This window comes from Pipistrellus kuhlii, unplaced genomic scaffold (assembly GCF_014108245.1).
Source record: "Pipistrellus kuhlii isolate mPipKuh1 unplaced genomic scaffold, mPipKuh1.p scaffold_m20_p_12, whole genome shotgun sequence".
NCBI classification, from domain to species: Eukaryota; Metazoa; Chordata; class Mammalia; order Chiroptera; family Vespertilionidae; genus Pipistrellus; species Pipistrellus kuhlii.
Window position 1 is genome coordinate 30,447,609 of NW_023425427.1, and position 18,007 is coordinate 30,465,615.

Below are 18,007 nucleotides of genomic sequence, written 5' to 3' on the forward strand. Positions count from 1 at the left end.
AATAATATGAACAATAAAAACTTATTTAAAAAAAAAAGAAAAAAAAAAGAAAAAATAAGGCTTTGAAAAAGTAAGGAATAGGCTGTGAAAAATTTGCAAGACAGAAGCTGCAGGGCTCACACAAGTTGCATGAATGAATGGGATCAAGGAAGGCTTTAGCTTTAGGGCGAAGTCAAAACCATTCATCTTTAAATGGCAAAAGTATAACAAAGATAAGCTTTAAGACTTCAATTCTCTTTTTCTGCTCTCCCCCAGAGAATTCCAATTACTAAAAGTAATTATTGTCAGCAGGGTAGGCAGTAAAATTGACCCAATGGACAGCGTCCTAATTGCCCTAAAAGTACCCATTTTTCTCGAGTTATGTGTGGTGGTTTTGCTATTGGTTACTGCAATTGTTAATGAAACAAGATAATCTCTAAGTGAATTCAAAGCCCAAGGGCTAAGGCAAAGGAAGTAAAGCAAATGCCTTCTGGGACCAGGCGAGAACTTCTTTTGAACTCTGGACTTTGATAGCCTGTACCTTCATAGTTGCAAATTGGGAACCGAAGAGAAGGTAGGAAGAATAAAATCCTTTCAACTTTTCAAGAAAAGACATAATCCTGCATTTTTATGTGTAACCTTCTGGTTTTAAATGTGGGCAATTGTTAAAAAATGAAAACACAGAGCATGCCAAACAAACTGTTGGCCTTTAGTGGGAAATACCAGTTTGCAGTCTCTGGTCTGAAGTATCCTAGGAGCCTAGCTGATATTTAGTGATGTCTTTCAAGTCATTCCGTGTGCTTTATTGGCCCCCAAATGACAGTCCTGGAAGCCATGTTCTGACAAACATCTCTCTCTGTCCTCTGACCTCCTCCTAATGGGCCCTGCCTTTGTGAGCAAGTACTTGACTCAGAGACCAGAGTTCCAGGCACCCGCTGGTCCATCCTGCACCTGGGTGATCCAAGACCTCTGGTGGCAGAGCACGCCAGCACCAGGTCTTGCTGTGTGCAGGGGAGCTACTCTTCCAGAGCGCTCCTCTCCTATCTTCTCCTCGGTTCCCAATTTGCATTCCTACCCTCTTCATTTCTCCTTTGAAGATGTTTCCCTTTTTGTCCTCTTCTCTCCTGTCCCAGTTCTGTCTATCTCATCCTTTTCTTTCTCACCTCTTCATTCTTTCCCCTTCTTTCTCTGCTGTTCCTTTCCTCTGTTCTCATTCTCTTCTGTGTATTCTATCCTCTTCACCCCTGTCCTCGCTCTATTACTTTCTTTCCTTTCCTCCCCGTCTCTTCAGCTCCTCTCCCTCTCCCAGAAACAGAGAAAGGGAAAGGAACTTCGGAGAGCTCGCTCACCAGGAATACACCAACACCGGATTCGAGTATTTTTTGTGATGGGAGCGGAGGGTCAAGGAGCCCTTGCGCTCCAGCACGTCGGTGGGTCCGATCTCAAACTGGTATCCCCCAGTGCTGCACGAGTCCAGGCGGGAGGTGCCAAAGTTCTCCATGGCCGCCTTCGCAGTGCAGACCTCCTAAGATTTCCCTCTGCGCTGCTTGGGCCCGGCCCCAGAGCCCAGGACAACCAAGATTCGGCGTCTGTCACCTCCTAAGCAACCTGGGGCGGGGTCAATGGAGGGAGGGCACTCTCAAACGTAATAGAGCAGGTTTCCTAGACAGTGTTGCTCTGAGTTAAAGGAAACTACATTTCCCAGAATGGAACGAATGGGTGCCCGGGCTTCATAGAAGAAGGCTCTGTCTGCATCTTGGGACTTGTAGTTTCACACGCCCAGCAGCCTAATCTCCGAGTGGCTGGGCGGAGTTTAAGGGGGACCCCAGGGTCAGTCAAGGGCTGATGGGAACTGACTCCAGAGAGGGGTCTGTTCCCGCTATCCTGGCATAAATTCTTCTTACCATTCATCATCTGCTGCCACCATACTTTCTGCTTACAAGTTTGACTAAAAGGGAGCAAGAGAACACCCCTCAAACCCTAAAATGTGTCATTTCTATATAGATTTTCTGAGAAAGAAGAGGAATGGAATCATTCAGCTAAAAAGTCTGAGATGAAATGGCCTGGCTGGTTCCAATTCCAGCTGCTTTCAATACTTTCCGAACATGAGTTTCTTCCTCTTGGGGGGTGGGAGGGGGGGAGTGGAGGAAAATACACGGAGGAAGGATTGGGACTGAAGAAAGGACAGCATGAACATGAATCTGAGGTCTCTTCTGATTCTTAAGTACAGTTTAGGGCTCCGGCACATTCAGCTTCCTAAGACTTAACAAGTTCTTATCATTTAAAACATGACATTTTGTGACAATACAAATTCATCACATTATTGTATTGTGAGTTATATGCAAGGAGATTTCAAAATAATTATCTATGGCATTGCCTTCAAGAAGTCAACAAATAGCTGTATTATATAGAAGGGAAGTGCTTATTCCATTTTTTCACTTACCAAGTAAAAAATGTTTAACATATCAGAATTCGCCTCCCCAACCTCAGTTGAACACTTTAGCATTAATGGACTAAATCCGGGCCATCCCTCTTACCTGCTTTCAGTACATGGCATCATCTCACAGTGTTGAATGAGTGAATGAATATAATGTTTGATTATTTTAGACTTACCTGGGCTTTCAGAAATTTCATAAAGGTCTTACTTTATAAAGACCACATATACACAAAAATTTAAATTTAAAAGTACACAAATTAAGAGATTTTGCATTACAATAGGTTCTCTAGTTTGTAAATAGTGAGGTGCTTTTCTGGGTGAGTTTTCATAAATTTGATTACACACAACTATTAAGGACTTTTCTGTGGCCTGTGGTTGCTCAGTGTGGATACCTGTGGTACCTAAGACCCTATTTACAGATAGCCACAGTTAAGCCATGTTATTTGAAACCAATCTAGCTAAGTGCTATAGATTACTGACCACTGTTTTAGTTCTTCTGAAAGTAATGGGAGGAAAATAGAAGTTAATTTTATTTTTTAAAATTTTTTAAAAATATATTTTATTGATTTTTTTACAGAGAGGAAGGGAGAGAGATAGAAAGCTAGAAACGTCGATGAGAAAGAAACATCGACCAGCTGCCTCCTGCACACCCCCTACAGGGGATGTGCCCACAACCAACATACATGCCCTTGCCCGGAATCGAACCTGGGACCCTTCAGTCCACAGACCGATGCTCTACCACTGAGCCAAACCGGTTTTGGCAGAAGTTAATTTTAAAAGGGTAAATAAGATCTGTGTTAAGCTCAGTGCTGTACAAAGCATAGCATATCGCTATTTCTCCAAATATTACCACCATTGCTATCATTTGCTTGTGTGTTTTAGTGACAACATGGAAAGAGTTTGAAAGTCTTCAGGCCCATCCTTATAAATTAAAAGATAAACTCAAACAAAACACTTTTCTCAGGCTCATCCAAGAATGAAGATCACAGAGCAACCTCTAACCCAGAAATCTGAGAAACAGGCAAATACAGAGAATCACAGCTAAGATCAGCTTATCTGGAGCAAAAAATGCTGGAGTCTTTAACTGCTTTGAAGTGATCATCTTGACAAATTCTTTGAGGCTGAGTGTGGACTAGCTTATGGTTGAGAAAGTCCTTGTGGCCCAATCTTAGGGAAACCCAAACACTTTTTTATGGAATTTACCTCAAGGAACACCATCAAGTTCTCACAGTGATAACCCCAAAAATATACACTCCCACTTTAGTCACAAGGTGGGTTAAGTAACCATTTTGCTATATACCAAATCCATTTTCTGTAATAAGGGCCAATGTTCCAGATGAAATGATGTCACCAGAATCTTCCATGACAAAGGCCATGACAAAGGGAAGGGCAATAAGACAACTCCAGCCACCTGATCTATCCTCCTTATTTCACCTAAGAGGAGACAAAGAGTCAAAAAGCATTTCTGAAGGTCGCATCCCAAACACTCATGCCCATAAAAGACTCAGAGTTCATTATCCTATATAATAAAAGACTAATATGCAAATTGTCCCCTCGACTGCAAGTTCGACTGGGAGTTCAACCAGGTGGCAGGGCCGTCGAATGGACCCCATCCTTGCACGAATTTGTGCACTGGGCCTCTAGTAAAATTATAAAACAATTCCTCTCCAACAGCACCCTACTATTACATCAACGGGGCTATAGTGTTATAATAACAGTGGATTATAACTAAGAAAGTAACAAGATACAGTTCTATTTGAGAAGGAATTCTTAGGACAATTTATGAAAACAGGAGGGAAAAAATACACCTGAGGAAATTGAATCCTGTGACACCTTCAGCTCTAGCAAACATAATCTTAACCAGATTGACATAAAACCTTTCACTAAAGGCCTCGTTAACCTCAGTTTCTATTCTCCCATATATCATGTCCAATTTTCAGCAATTTGCAACATGCTAAAAGGAAAGAAAAAGAGAAACAGGATCTGAGGTGCCAAATTTAGCATTAGAACCAGATTCAGTAGGGGTAATGAAAATATTCCAAAATTCAATGTGTGTACATCTACAAAGTATAAAATAATTATTAGTTTAAATAATTATTAGTTTGGCCTTCTTTCAATTCCTGAAACATGCTATGCAAGCTCTATTCTCCTTGAGGCCTTCACACATGCTGTTTCCATTACTGGCAAGGCTTCTCCCCTGCTTAGGTGGTTCCTCCTAACCTTTCAGGTCTCAGCTTAAATATCACCACCAGGAACAGACTTCCCTGAACACACTATCTGAAGATATACCCTTATTCCACACTGTTATTATCTGTCCTGATATCTTGCTTTTTCCTTTTGTGTAAGGAATTTACAATTTTTTTTTAGTATACTAATATGTTCATTTGAATATTTCTTCCATCAGCCTTCTTCCATAAGAAGGCAAGAATAATATCTGTTTTCTCTCAATTGTATACTCAGCAGCTAACACATGCCTTATATATATAATAACACTTTTTAAAATATGTGGAATAAATAAGTACAATTACTTGACTCTCACCCTCTCAGAGGTGGTATTTAGCCTTCTCCTCCTATAAATTAAATACACCATCTTTTACACTGTTTTTTTTGTTTGTTTGTTTGTTTGTTTGTTTTTGCACACTGGTGATGTGAAAGACTTACCATAGAAATTAAAGTGTCTAAAGTAGAAAGACTCTGCTTGGGGAGTTACTCTTTAGTATTCCTTCCTACAATTCAAACTATCGATCTCTATAAATACTGTAATGCAGGTGTGAGCATAATTTAACAATTAACAAAGAAAATTAATCATTTCCTATGGGTGATTTTGGCCTATTGTTAATTTTGATGAGTGGCAGAAATGGCTTAAAACATGGAAACAGGAAAAAAATGGGGAAATAAGGTATATTTTTATTATAAAAATTTTGAGTTGAAAAATTAAGTTAAAAGTGACATGGAAGAAGGGGAAATGTAGCCCTGCCTCACTCTTAGGAAGTTACTGAAGATGTCAAATAAACCTTTAAATATCTTCCAAATTTTTTCAGTTATGATTTTTTTAACCTAAGTCTATGGTAAAGGGTAAAAGGGGGCCAAATGTATGGTAATATAAGATGATTTGACTTTGGGCGGTGGTACACAATGCAATTTATAGAATATGTATTACAGAATTGTACACTTGAAACCTATATAATTTTAAAAAGTGTATGGTTTTCATTATTGTCATATATATATATATATATATATATATATATATATATGAATATGCAAATCATAGAATAACAAAACTCTTAAGAATATACTACTACTACTTGGATACTTCTTTCATTTAGCCATACATTAAAAGCCAGATTACTAAGAAAATCCCTGCAACAATTTGACATCTTCAGTATATGAGGAATAGTCATTGCATCACAGAGACATACCCATCTCCCTAGCTGTTTCCATATGCAGGTACTGGATTAGCACTTTGTTTTTCCAGGCATTTTCTCCTGTTCTCTGAAGATTACATCATGGGTCTCCTGGGCCTTTGCAGTAGGAAGGAAAAAGAGGGCAAAGGAAAAGAATGACATTTTGGAAATAATAACTGTTAAGAAAAATAATTTATTCAGCAATAAAAAAAATACCTATTATGTAACAAAAACCCTAGTATTTTCACTACAGTATCCCCATGGATTCTAATATCACCATAAAGTAGCCATTTAATGTCATCTTCATGATCAGCATCTTGGTAACATTTACCAACTTTGTTGTGTTAAAAAAAAAAAAAGTTCATTTTAACTAGGAGATTAATTGTAATTGCAGTACAATAATTTTCTTTAGAAATATTAGAAAAGAGTTTCATATTGAAAATTAGTATTTAGTTTAGTCTTAGTTACTACTTTTTTAATATGTTCTCATCATGCTTTCTTTATCACAGAAATCAGTAATAATTGAATAGTGCTTCATAATTTAAACATGCCTTCACAGGCATTTTCCTATTTTTATCTCAACATTTAGAATAATAAAGTGCTAGAGACATCAACTAAGTATAATAATAAAGATAATATTTGCATTCAAGGTGATTTTGTGACTTTTTAAAAATTAGTGCTTGATTATATATGGAGTTTTGTATTTGGAAAAATAAACACACACCAAAATTCTCATGAATTTAATGCCATCACTTGAAAATCATATATTAATTTCTATTCCTTTTCCTGAGATGGTTTTTAATAAAAACTTCGAATGTGACATTATTTCTGTTGACTTAATATTTCATTTTAAAAAACATTGATAGCCAGAACTGTTTTGGCTCAAGTTGATAGAGCATCAGCCTGCGGACTGAGGGGTCCCAGGTTCGGTTCTGGTCAAGGGCATGTACCTTGGTTGCAGGCACATCCCCTAGGAGGTGTGCAGGAGGCAGCTGGTCGATGTTTCTCTCTCATCGATGTTTGTGGCTTTCTATCCCTCTCTCTCTTCCTCTCTGTGAAAACTCAATAAAATATATTTTTAAAGAAAACATTGATAATATGGCTTCTTGATTAGTACTATATTTTCCTTCTCCTATTACTTTGTTAGTAAGTTTTTTTATTTTAAATTTTAGAAAAGTTATCAGTTTGAGGCTTGGTATACTATAAGTATATAGCTAATCACAACATCAATATAATAATGAAGCACTGAAAATTGAGCATTTAATCTTTTTAATGGGAAAATAAGCTTGGTGTTTTTGTAATAATAGTCAGTATACAGTAAGCATGTGTTTAGTATTAAAGTCTCTCTTACATAATACAGGGTAGGGCAAACATAGGTTTACTATGGCTCAGTAGTTGAGCTTTGACCTATGAACCAGGAGGTTATGGTTCAATTCCCAGTCAGGGCACATGCCCAGGTGCAGGCCAATCCCCAAAGTAGGGCATGCAGGAGGCAGCCAATCCATGATTCTCTTTCATCATTAATGTTTCTCTCTCTTCCTCTCTGAAATCAATAAAAATGTATTTTTTAAAAAGAAAATAATACAATAGTTAATCCTATATAATAAAAGGGTAATATAATATAAATCAACTGAATGGCAGAATGACCCGTCTCTATGATGCACACTGACCACCAGGGAGAAGACACACAGTGAAGGAGCTGTCCCCGGGTGGTCAGTGCACTCCCACAGGGGGAGCTCGGCTCAACCAGAAGCCAGGCTCATGGCTGGAGAGTGCAGCGGCAGTGGTGGGGAGCCTCTCCCATCTCCACAGCAGTGCTAAGGATGTCTGATTGATGGTTTAGACCTGCTACCTGAGCATGCCTAAGCCAGCAGTCGGCTATCCCGCAAGGGCTCCCAGACTGTGAGAGGGTGCAAGCCAGGCTGAGGGACACCCCCTTCCTCCAGTGCATCAATCTCATGCACCAGGCCTCTAGTAAATAATAATATAAGAATAAACTTTTTTGCATACTCATGACTGTAGACCAACTTTTGTCCCACCTGTGTTATTATGATATTCAATTCAAATAGATGGAGTAAATAAACAACACAATATAGTGATATAAGGAGAATAATATAGAGTGAAGATGCAAACAGATTATAAAATCACCTCTTCACAAAAGGATGAAGCGCTTGTTATTAAAACCACTTTGGTGTCTTCCTTCCCACTAGGGCTCTAAACACATACATTGAGTTTTATTGCAGAAAGTCTGGAACATCCAGAAGAATATAAAGAATGCATATTTATAGGTCTTACTTATCTCCAGTAATTAATTTCATCATACAGATATAGCCATTGTTAACATTTTAGTTTAATTTTATATTATGTACAATTCATTTTGTATATATGAGGGTTATCTTATATGCTGTTTTGATACTTGTTTTTGTAAATTCATATCTACCTTTCCCCTAACATCAAATAGTCTTCTAAAATATGAAAAGCATGATTTGGGGGAGATGTGGAAGGATTGCCAAAATGCATTCACAGCTATGTGAACAATAATTATAGGCATGGTCAACTTCAAATCAATCCACCTCAAAAAAAATTAGTATGTATGAGATAGTTGGTTCTTTGGCCAGTATGGCTCAGTTGGTTAGAGCATCGTCCCATACACCAAAGGGTGGTGGGTTTGATTCCCATCAGGTCACATATCCAGGTTGTGGGTTTGATCTCCAATCAGGGCACATGTGGGAAGCAACTGACTGATAGTTCTCCCTCACATTAATGTTTCTTTCTCTTTCTCTCTTTCCCCCTTCCTCTTTTTAAATCATATAAATAAATAAATAAATAAATAAATAAATAAATAAATAAAATGAGACAGTTGGCTAATTAACAAATAAATACATCCATGTCTTTTTTTTTTAAATATACTTTTTATTGATTTCTTATAGAGAGGAAGAGAGAGGGATAGAGAGTTAGGAACATCAATGAGAGAGAAACACCGATCAGCTGCCTCTTGCACACACCCTATAGGGGATGTGCCCGCAAACAAGGTACATGCCCTTGACCGGAATCGAACCCGGGACCTTACAGTCTGCAGGCTGACGCTCTATCCACTGAGCCAAACCGGTCTTGGCATCCATGTCTTTATTAACATATATTTTTAAACTTTTCTTAAGTTACAAAAATTATATTTTGTCCTTTGAATTACTTAGAAAGTAAAATTATCCTACAAATATACCTCCCCGTAAGAGCTAGGTAATACATTCTTCTAGCTAGAATGTGCTTTTATGACTACACAATATCTCATCAAATAGATTTATTATAACTTAATCAATCTCTACTGTTGGGTATTCAAGCTATTTGCAATATTTCATTATTATCAATAAATGTATTTTGTAGATTCCTGAACATAAATGTTTGAGTTCGTCAAGAAAATCTTGCTAAATTTATTGAATATCATATTCTTATATATTACTAAAAGTATTATGAATTTCAATTCTTATCTTCTTTCAACCTCAGTTTTCTTTTTCTGGGTTTGGATCAGTTCTAATATTCTCTAATTCTAAAAACCTTGAGTTATAAATACAGTAGATCCTTAATAAGTGAGTAAAACAATTTGTTAACTTTTAGAAGAAAATGTGGAACACAATTCATGCCTTTCAAATAAGCATAAAGAGGGTGTGTGCTCATATATGTGTATGCGGGGAGGAATACACAGAACCATAAGAAATTATCTTTCTGGAATATCAATTTTACTTCAGCATTTAGGGACAAAGTTTGGGTTTTTCCCCTGTCAAATATATTAGAGTGAGATACAAAATGATCAATTTTTAAGATAAAAAATAAAGTTTTTTGGGGGGGAAAAAGTGTATTTCTCAGTGTGCTGCTTTGAGCTTTGTCCCCCAGAAGTCAGGATTTATTATTTGAATTACTTTTTTAAGGAAAAGATGCAAGGCTTTAAGTGAAGAGAAAGAAGATATCAGTTAACTCAAACATTTGAGAATTGGTATCATATTCTTAGAGTAACTAAGATATTTGAAGTTGTCCTTGGGCTTTGGAATCTAAACACACATTCACTCACTGCACTGCCTCCTCTGAGAAGTGTCAAGAGGTTAAGATTCTTTGATTTATAAACTAAAACCTGTCCCATCTTGCTTTTTTACAATTTTGTGAATATTCCAGCTTGTTTCTATAATATTAAAAACATAAGGCCAATGTCTATACTATACAGCAGTTCTATCCTTTATAAATATACCTACAGGGAGTGTTAACCATTGGATATATTTAATTTATATTTCTCATTCAATGCTTTACAATTTTGCATCCAAAATTATTATTTGGCAATCAACCCTATTTCAAATGCTCCACATATCTTTACACTAAACAGACAATAAGCTTGCTTTTCTTAAAAATAAAGTTTTAAAAAATACAGATTTCAAGGATTAAATAAAAATAACTGAACTGAAGGCAGTCAAGTTTCTTTCTATTATAGAAGGATGAAGGAAAATCTGATGTGTACTGTTTGAATTGTGGACTTCAAGTTCCAAATTAACTAGAAATCCTCTTTTTCCTACAAAAATTATTTGTAGCATGATAGTTACAAAAGCAAACTCTATTAGGGCCTTGATTTCCTTACACCAAAACTAAGGTAATGTTCAGAGGACTCCAAACCTTGCGGGAAATGAAGTACAGTTGTCTCTTGGTACAGGCGGGAGACTGATTCCATGATCCCCACGGATACCAAAATCCACAGATGCTCAAATGTCTTGTAAAAGTGGAGTCATATTTGAAATATAATGCCCATCTCTCATATACTTTAAGTCATCTCTACGTTACTTCGATTACCCGATATAATGTAAATGCTACATAAACGGTTGTTACACTGTATTGTCCAGGGAGTAATGACAAGAAAAAAAACAAGATGTTCAATATAGAACCAGCCATCCTGGGCTTAAAAAAAAAAAAACTTCAGTACTTAAATCCTACTTCTTATATCCAGGTGCCAAAAACTTTTCCTTTTCTTTTCTATGCCTTCCTTTAATGCATTCGTTAATTTTTTTTTTTTTAATTAATGATTGAGAATGGCTGCTCCAGAGGCCCAAATTGGCACGCAGGAAAAGGAAGTCCCCAACAAGGTCCAATTGGGACACTCATTCTGCCAGGAGCATCTCTGGAGGCCTCCTCCTTACAGCTGGAAAAATAAAGCAAACAAGCTCCCACAGGTACTACCTGCAAGGAAACTTTCCCCCGGGGACTCCCGGGGCCTGGCAACTCCTTACGAATCGAAGTTGTGGGGGACTGAGGGAGATAGGGGGGGAATGACTTGAGGACCACTTACTCCTTAGCCCCGCGACTGGATAGAATAATAAAAAAAAAAAAAAAGTGTAAAACAGAAACCTGCAATTGACTGCAGCATCTTCTGGGATTCTGACAAGATTAGGGACCAGGACAGGAAGTGAGGGCCCTACCCATCAGGCCGCTCCAGTCCCAGCGGGCGCCACGCCCCGGCCACCGGCGGGTGACCCGGAAGTTCTCGGCGGCGGCGGCGGCAGGGGCGGAGGCGGGAGCTCCGCCAAACGGGCGCGCACGCTCGCTCCCCGCGGAACCCCGCCGCTCGCGCTGAGCTGTCCTGTCCCGGAGGCGCTCCCGAGCTGCCCGGCCGCCAACATGGCCGAGACGAGCGAGGAGGTGGCGGTGCTGGTGCAGCGGGTGGTGAAGGACATCACCAACGCCTTCCGGAGGAACCCGCACATGTGAGTCGCGCGCCGGCGTGGCCGCGGTGCCCGGGGGTCGTCGTCGGGGGCGGAGGGGGCGGGGCTGGGGCCGGAGCCGACCTCAGGCGGCAGCGGCGGCGGCGGGGCCCGGCGCGCCGCTCGGTGGAGGGGACGGAGCCAGGTCGCGGCCGGATCGCTGCCGGCCTCCGCGGGGCCCCCTCCCCGCCGCCGGCACCGCGATCGGGAGAGTCCCTGGAAGTGACCTCGGAAAGTCAAAGAGAGCGTGTTCCGCTCTTCTGCTCCCGCCGTCCCCCCCTGTCCTTTCCCGGGAGTTCAGGAAACTGGGAAGACTTCCTCCGGGCGTCCACATCCTCCATCAGTTAGGAAGGGTGCGCGGACACACACACACTCACACACGCGATGTGAGTCTAGGTGCTTCGTAAACACATCTCTGCAGGTTCATCCCGGTCGCTGTTGAGAGGGGGATTGCCGATCATCGGATCCCCAATGGGCCCGGACCCCTCTCCGTTTACCAGTCAAAGGAAGTTTGAGGCCGCTTTTGACTGTTCGGCCTCCCTTGTCCCAAGGTTGTGTGCAGGGACTCGGACCAAACATTTTGTTTTGAAGGTGAACAGAGCATTTTCAAGAGTTTAGCTTCTGTAGGCGCATAGGATGAGTCTAAAGTAGATGAAAGCTCGACACTTTTTAGCCATAGCTGGACATAGTAACAGGGAGCAAGCACATGAGCCAATTTATTTGTTTTTTAATCCAGACCCTGGTGCCCTAGTTAAGGAGAACACCACACTCTTATCTGCCCTGCTTTCTTTCCGTTTTGCTTGGGAATGCAGTGCTCTGGGAAGATACCAGGAGAAACGATGGCACTTCTTGGATTTAGCACGTGAAAAGGAAGCTGTTGAGAGAGAGAAAGAGCTACATTTTACAAAAAAAAGGGAGAAGCAGGAGTGGAGCTCTTTCCCCATCTCTCATCCACAAAAGAAACATAGAATCCAGTTTTGTGTTACTTTCACTTTATCTCTTATGTTTTATATTTTATTCTTTAAACTAGAACCACACCAGTTACTCTTTACAAGTGGTCTAAACCCTTAAGGTTTTGTTTTGGTTTTTTTTGCCTAAAAGAGGTGCCAAACCTCACACCAACATGAAGTGTTCTCTTCCTTCAAGATGATGCTTATGAAAGAATTGAGAAGCCCTCAGATGCCTTGCTCTCTTGTGGCACACTGTTGCAGACCTGCAACTGTGCCTCATTAAAAACAAAACACAGCCGGCCTCAAAACACACCGGCCATCCCTGACAGCGCCCACTTCCTTTCCCCTTGTGACTGCCGGCACTTCCAGAATGAGTGTTTGGAATGATTTCTTGGCAGTAACCATAGTGGGTACTGGGCCTTGTAAAGAATGCTTTGATGCCTTGTATATCAGACTTTCTGTCCCTTTTTCAGAAATGGAGCTTTAGTGCAAATGAGAGACATCATCCAAAAAAAAACAACAAAAAAAACAAAAACGAAGCCATACAAATGAAGGGCCTGTTTCCTCATCATTGGTGTTATTTTTCTTGGAGAAATTATAGCAAAGGTTAGAAAGAAGTCTAATCTAATAAGTACAGTAATCATCTTAGTTTCTTGCCTTTGAGGTAGATTAGAAAAGATCAGTATTTTATACTTGAAGAAACAGATTGAGTGCTCATTGGCTTGGCAGGTTGACACAGAGCTGTTTGGAACACATCCCAATTCTGGATCACATTTATTGAAACTTATAAAGGATTTTAATATCTTTAATCATATTCTTTTGGTGAAATCTCGTGAATGTACTCAAGTCAATGTATAATTTATGCTTAAGCATTTGGGTCATTCAGGATTTAAAAGTATGAAATAAGATGGGCATTTGAAATAATGATATATAATATAGGGCTGAAAAATTAAATAGCTTAACTCATTGTTCAATAATAGTCTTCAGCTATATTTTAGTACATATTTCCTACAATAATATTATTTCCAGTGATATTATTATACATTCTTTCAAATGTCTTATAATTTGGACTTTTCAAAATTGTCCATACTTCTTTCCCAGCTTAGTCTCCCTCCCCCCCCCCCCAAAAAAAATGATATATTTTTAGTTTAAGGGGAAAGAGGGAGCATTGTTTACCTTAAAAGTTAGTACCTAATTACAGTTTTCAGTATTAAAAAAGAAAGGTTTTCATTCTTTACTTTTTGTTTTTCTTTTTCTCCAAACAAGATAGATTGCAATTTTATTAGTCAACATCAATTCCATTGACTTTGTAGAGATCTCTAGCCAGGAAGAGTCAAAGCTACAGTGAAAACTACAGTAGTTACTAAGTGGATTTTGTGTTTTTTATTTGTTTATTTGTTTGTTTTAAATATATTTTATTGATTTTTCACAGAGAGGAAGGGAGAGGGATAGAGAGTTAGAAACATTGATGAGAGAGACATCGACCAGCTGCCTCTTGCACACCCCCTACCGGGGATGTGCCCGCAACCAAGGTACATGCCCTTGACCGGAATCGAACCTGGGACCTTTCAGTCCACAGGCTGACACTCTATCCACTGAGCCAAACCGGTCTCAGCATAAGTGTATTTTGTTAGTGGTAGGTGTAAATAGGTTATCTTCTTTGAGCCTCAGTTTCTTCTTGATCTAGTGAGGCTGATGAGAACACAGAAAAATTACCTTACACAATATTTGGCACTTAGTTGCCACTGAGTAAATATTAGGCTTAACCTGAATTTCTGTGTTCCTTTAAAAAATTTATGAATGGTGAATATGAAACATTTCATGAACTGAAAAATACCATAGGAATGTTGTTTTTGTGGTAGACTCTTAGAGACTACTAATGGAAAAACAACTGAAGGCTTGACCCAGGGACTGATATTAAATTAATGTATAGAGCCTATGCAAAAGTAGAAGACAACTATTTACAATGGAATTAGGGTCATGTCAAAGATCTCCAGCGGGTTATTTTTTATTACTCTTAAATATTTATTGAACTCCCACTGTTTATGAGGTGCTATAGGTACCATCTTCACAGAGTAGAATATGAAGGAGTATAAAACAATTATACTCAAGACACAAAAATATCTATGATGATAGAAATGTTCTATATCCATTATTATAGCTATGAGCCACATAGCACTATTGAGTGCTTAAAATGTGGTTAACGCAAATGAGGAAATGAGTTAAATTTTATTGAATCTTAATTGATTTATGCATAATGGTCACATATTCCTAGTGACTACTGTATTATACAGTACGATTCTAGATGAGGACCGAAGACCTACCTGCAAGAACAATAAATAAACCCTGCAAAGTGGTTTATGATAAAGGCTGGATTAAGCAGTCTGGTAAGCAAGTGCTATGTGAATCTTAGAAGCGAGGCTGGGTATGGAATGTCTTGGCCAAGGCTCTTAGGGTAGATGGGTTTTGAGCTGAACTTTGAAAACTAGGTAAGATTTATCTCAGAGAGGGAGCCAAAGACCTCCACAGGGAACAGTCAACTACCCCAAATAGCAAATATAATTGAAAAGATACAGTGGGACCAGATTATGGAAGTCCTAACTGTGGTTTAATTTCTTTCATACCATACATGCATTTAGCAAAAGAGCACTTCTTTTTGCAATGCTAATCCTGGGTCTGCAGGACTAGGAGCTGGGTGTAGATTGATGAACACACCACACGGTCCCTGCCCTAATAGAACTTGAAACAAAGTAATGAAGAGATTATGAAAAGAGCCCCAAAGGATAAGAAGCATGGATAGAAGCCTAAATTACCGTATTTTTCGGACCATAAGACGCTCCGGACCATAAGACGCACCAGTTTTTAGAGAAGGGAAATGAAGAAAAAAAGATTCTGAAACAGATAGTGTCCTAAAATATTTTATGTGCATTAAAACCCAACATCACAGCCATAAACACATGTAATCAACCCTGTAAAGTAAACAGCAGCATTTAGAACCATTTTAGAGCCGGGCAAGCACACAGAGACCACACAGAGCCAGGCAAGTAAAAAAACTTTTTTTTTAAAGTATATGTGTAGGCTATATTTGGACCATAAGACGCAGGGACTTTTTCCCCCCACTTCTGGGGGGAAAAAGTGTGTCTTATGGTCCGAAAAATACGGTAGGTTAAATGATCAAAATAGTTCTATCTGAGAAAATAATTAAATTGAGCTGGGAGGGATGGATAAGAGTTGGTTCAGGGAAAATACACCCTTCGTAGGTAGTGGGTAGGGCCCAATGAAGGGAACAGCCTTCGAAGGTAAGCTAAAATGTGAGCATTTGGTATATCTTTGAAAATATTAGAACTTTATAATTATTATTATTATTATTAGAGTTATTAACAACTTTAAAAATCCTATTACCTTGGTAATGCAGGTATCCTTGTTAAATACCAGGCAAACCTATAAATATAAAGGAATGAAATTTGCTGGCAGTGAAAAACTCAGAATTTGTGAGACTATTTCATAAGAAAATAACTGGAGCTGTGTTTTATATTTATAGCACATTCAATGCAACCATTAAATATATATATATATATATATATATATATTAATTAATAGGAAAATGATATATGTGAATTAAATTTCTAAAAAGGATTATAGAGGAGTATGTCCAATATAATCCTGTTACACCCAGACTTCATGATCCCCAAGGACCACCAGGGAGCCGAGTCCGATGCAATAAACAAAAGAGCCTCTTATCCATGCTAGCATGGGCTCTATCCCATTCACACCGGCAGCATGGCGGAAGAGAGAGCAAATTTCGCCCAGCTCAGGGATTTTACTCTGGTCGGTGGTGATGTCACTGCTTCGGCTAACCCTGATTGGTTGGATGAGGGCTAGGGTTCAGTTACAAAATGGAGATAACCGCCCTGCCCCACAGTGGAGTCAGGAGTTTGTCCTTGCCCCGCCCTGCCCTCTCAATCCCACTTTATAGAATATTTAGAAAAAAAGATCACATGCCCAAATTAACAGTGGTAAAGGGATAGCAGATAACTTTTAGTTTGTTTTTTTTCCCCCTGAGTTTTCCAACTTTTCTTGAGTGGAATATTAGAATTTAAATACCAGAAATCTAGAAGGAATTAATATAAATCCTGCTTGCTTTCACTTCCCTGTGACTACAAGGATTTGGAGCTAAATATTAGGAAGTCCTAATTATTTTTTAAAATCTTTATTGTTGAAAGTATTATATATGTTCCCTTTTTTCTCCCATTGGCCCCCTTCCAGCCCCACCCCCATCCCTGCCCCAGGCCTCACCGCCCTATTGTCTGTGCTGATGTGTTATGCATATATGCATTACAGATTTTCTTCCCACCTCCCTTACCTTCTTTCTGAAAAGGAAGTCCCAATTTTTAATTTAGCCACAGGCCAAAATGACGTTGGGTAAATCCTATTGACCTTAGTGGACCTCAGTTTTCTCATCTGATAAAATGAGAGACTAGAGAAATGAGGTCCTTTCCCATTTTAAAATGATTCTGGAATCCCAAATTGTCTGGGGGAAGAAAAGTGGATTATGACCTAAGGGACTAGACATAGAAGTCTAAAGCACATTGTTATTTGGAAGCTTACTGACCTACCTATCTGTCTAAAGCACTTGTTATATTTGTAGGAAGCAGCAAAGCACTGTATTTCAGGGTCAAATAACTTGGTAAAAGCTAACATTCTTTTCCTCGCTTTATCAGTATCTGTTTAGCAAGGAACTTTGCAGTTTGAACTCAGGCTCTTTTTTTTTTTAATCCTCACTTGATCATATTTTTCCATTGATTTTAGAGAGTGGAAAGAAGGGGAAGAGACAGAGAGAAACATAAAGATGAGGATTGAGCACTTTATAGGTTACCACATTTTAAAAAATATGTATTTTTTATTTCAGAGAGGAAGGGAGAGGGAGAGAGATAGAAACACCAATGATAAGAGAGAATCATTGATCGACTACCTCCTGCAGATCCTACTGGGGATCAAGCCCACAACCCCAGGCATGATTTTTGCCCTTTAACAAAATTGAACACAGAACCCTTCAGTCTGCAGGCCAACAGTCTATCCACTTTGCCAAACCAGCTAGGTCAACCTTTCATTTCTTTATAATGTATTATCTGCTCTTCATAATAGGCAGGGAAAGTATTGTAGTATTATTCCTATATTTCAGATAAGGATACTGATGGCCAAATGACTAACCCAATTCACATTGACTTGTCAGTGGTCGAACGGAGATCTGGATCCCAGAAGAGCAAGTGCTTTTGTCTCTATATCTTACTGTCCCTCTTTTAATTTGATTTTTTAAATTTTCTAATGCTTTACATTTCCTGATTTGACAGTTTTCATTCTTATATTAGAGGTCTGGTGCACAAAATTTGTGCAGGGGGAGGGTGGTGGTGAGAGTGTATCCCTCAGCCCAGCCTGCACCCTCTTCATTCTGAGACCCCTCGAGGTATTTCCAACTGCCTGTTTAGATCCGAACCCAGTAAGATT

General features: G+C 39.1%; 2 protein-coding genes across 8 annotated transcripts in view; one reads left to right on the forward strand and one right to left on the reverse strand.

Annotated features, from left to right (window-relative positions):
* Positions 1-5,940, reverse strand: part of CFAP95 (cilia and flagella associated protein 95) — a 65,521-nt gene extending 59,581 nt beyond the window's left edge. The window contains exon 1 of one of the 2 annotated variants that reach the window (XM_036433843.2): positions 5,836-5,940. Coding sequence is in view for 1 of the 2 variants with exons in the window: in XM_036433842.2 (XP_036289735.1) it covers positions 1,329-1,480 (152 nt within the window). In the remaining variant the exon portion in view is untranslated. Of the gene's footprint in view, positions 1-1,328; positions 1,594-5,835 lie in introns of those variants that run through there. The other variant, XM_036433842.2, reaches the window with a different exon arrangement.
* A 5,422-nt stretch (positions 5,941-11,362) lies between these two features.
* The window catches only part of PTAR1 (protein prenyltransferase alpha subunit repeat containing 1), a 45,761-nt gene continuing 39,116 nt past the window's right edge, over positions 11,363-18,007 (forward strand). For 3 of the 6 annotated variants that reach the window (XM_036433854.2, XM_036433859.2, XM_036433858.2), the window contains exon 1: positions 11,364-11,555. In XM_036433854.2, coding sequence (XP_036289747.1) covers positions 11,470-11,555 — 86 coding nt within the window. In that variant the 5' untranslated portion in view covers positions 11,364-11,469. Of the gene's footprint in view, positions 11,556-18,007 lie in introns of all 6 variants that reach the window. The other 3 variants (XM_036433855.2, XM_036433857.2, XM_036433852.2) reach the window with 2 other exon arrangements.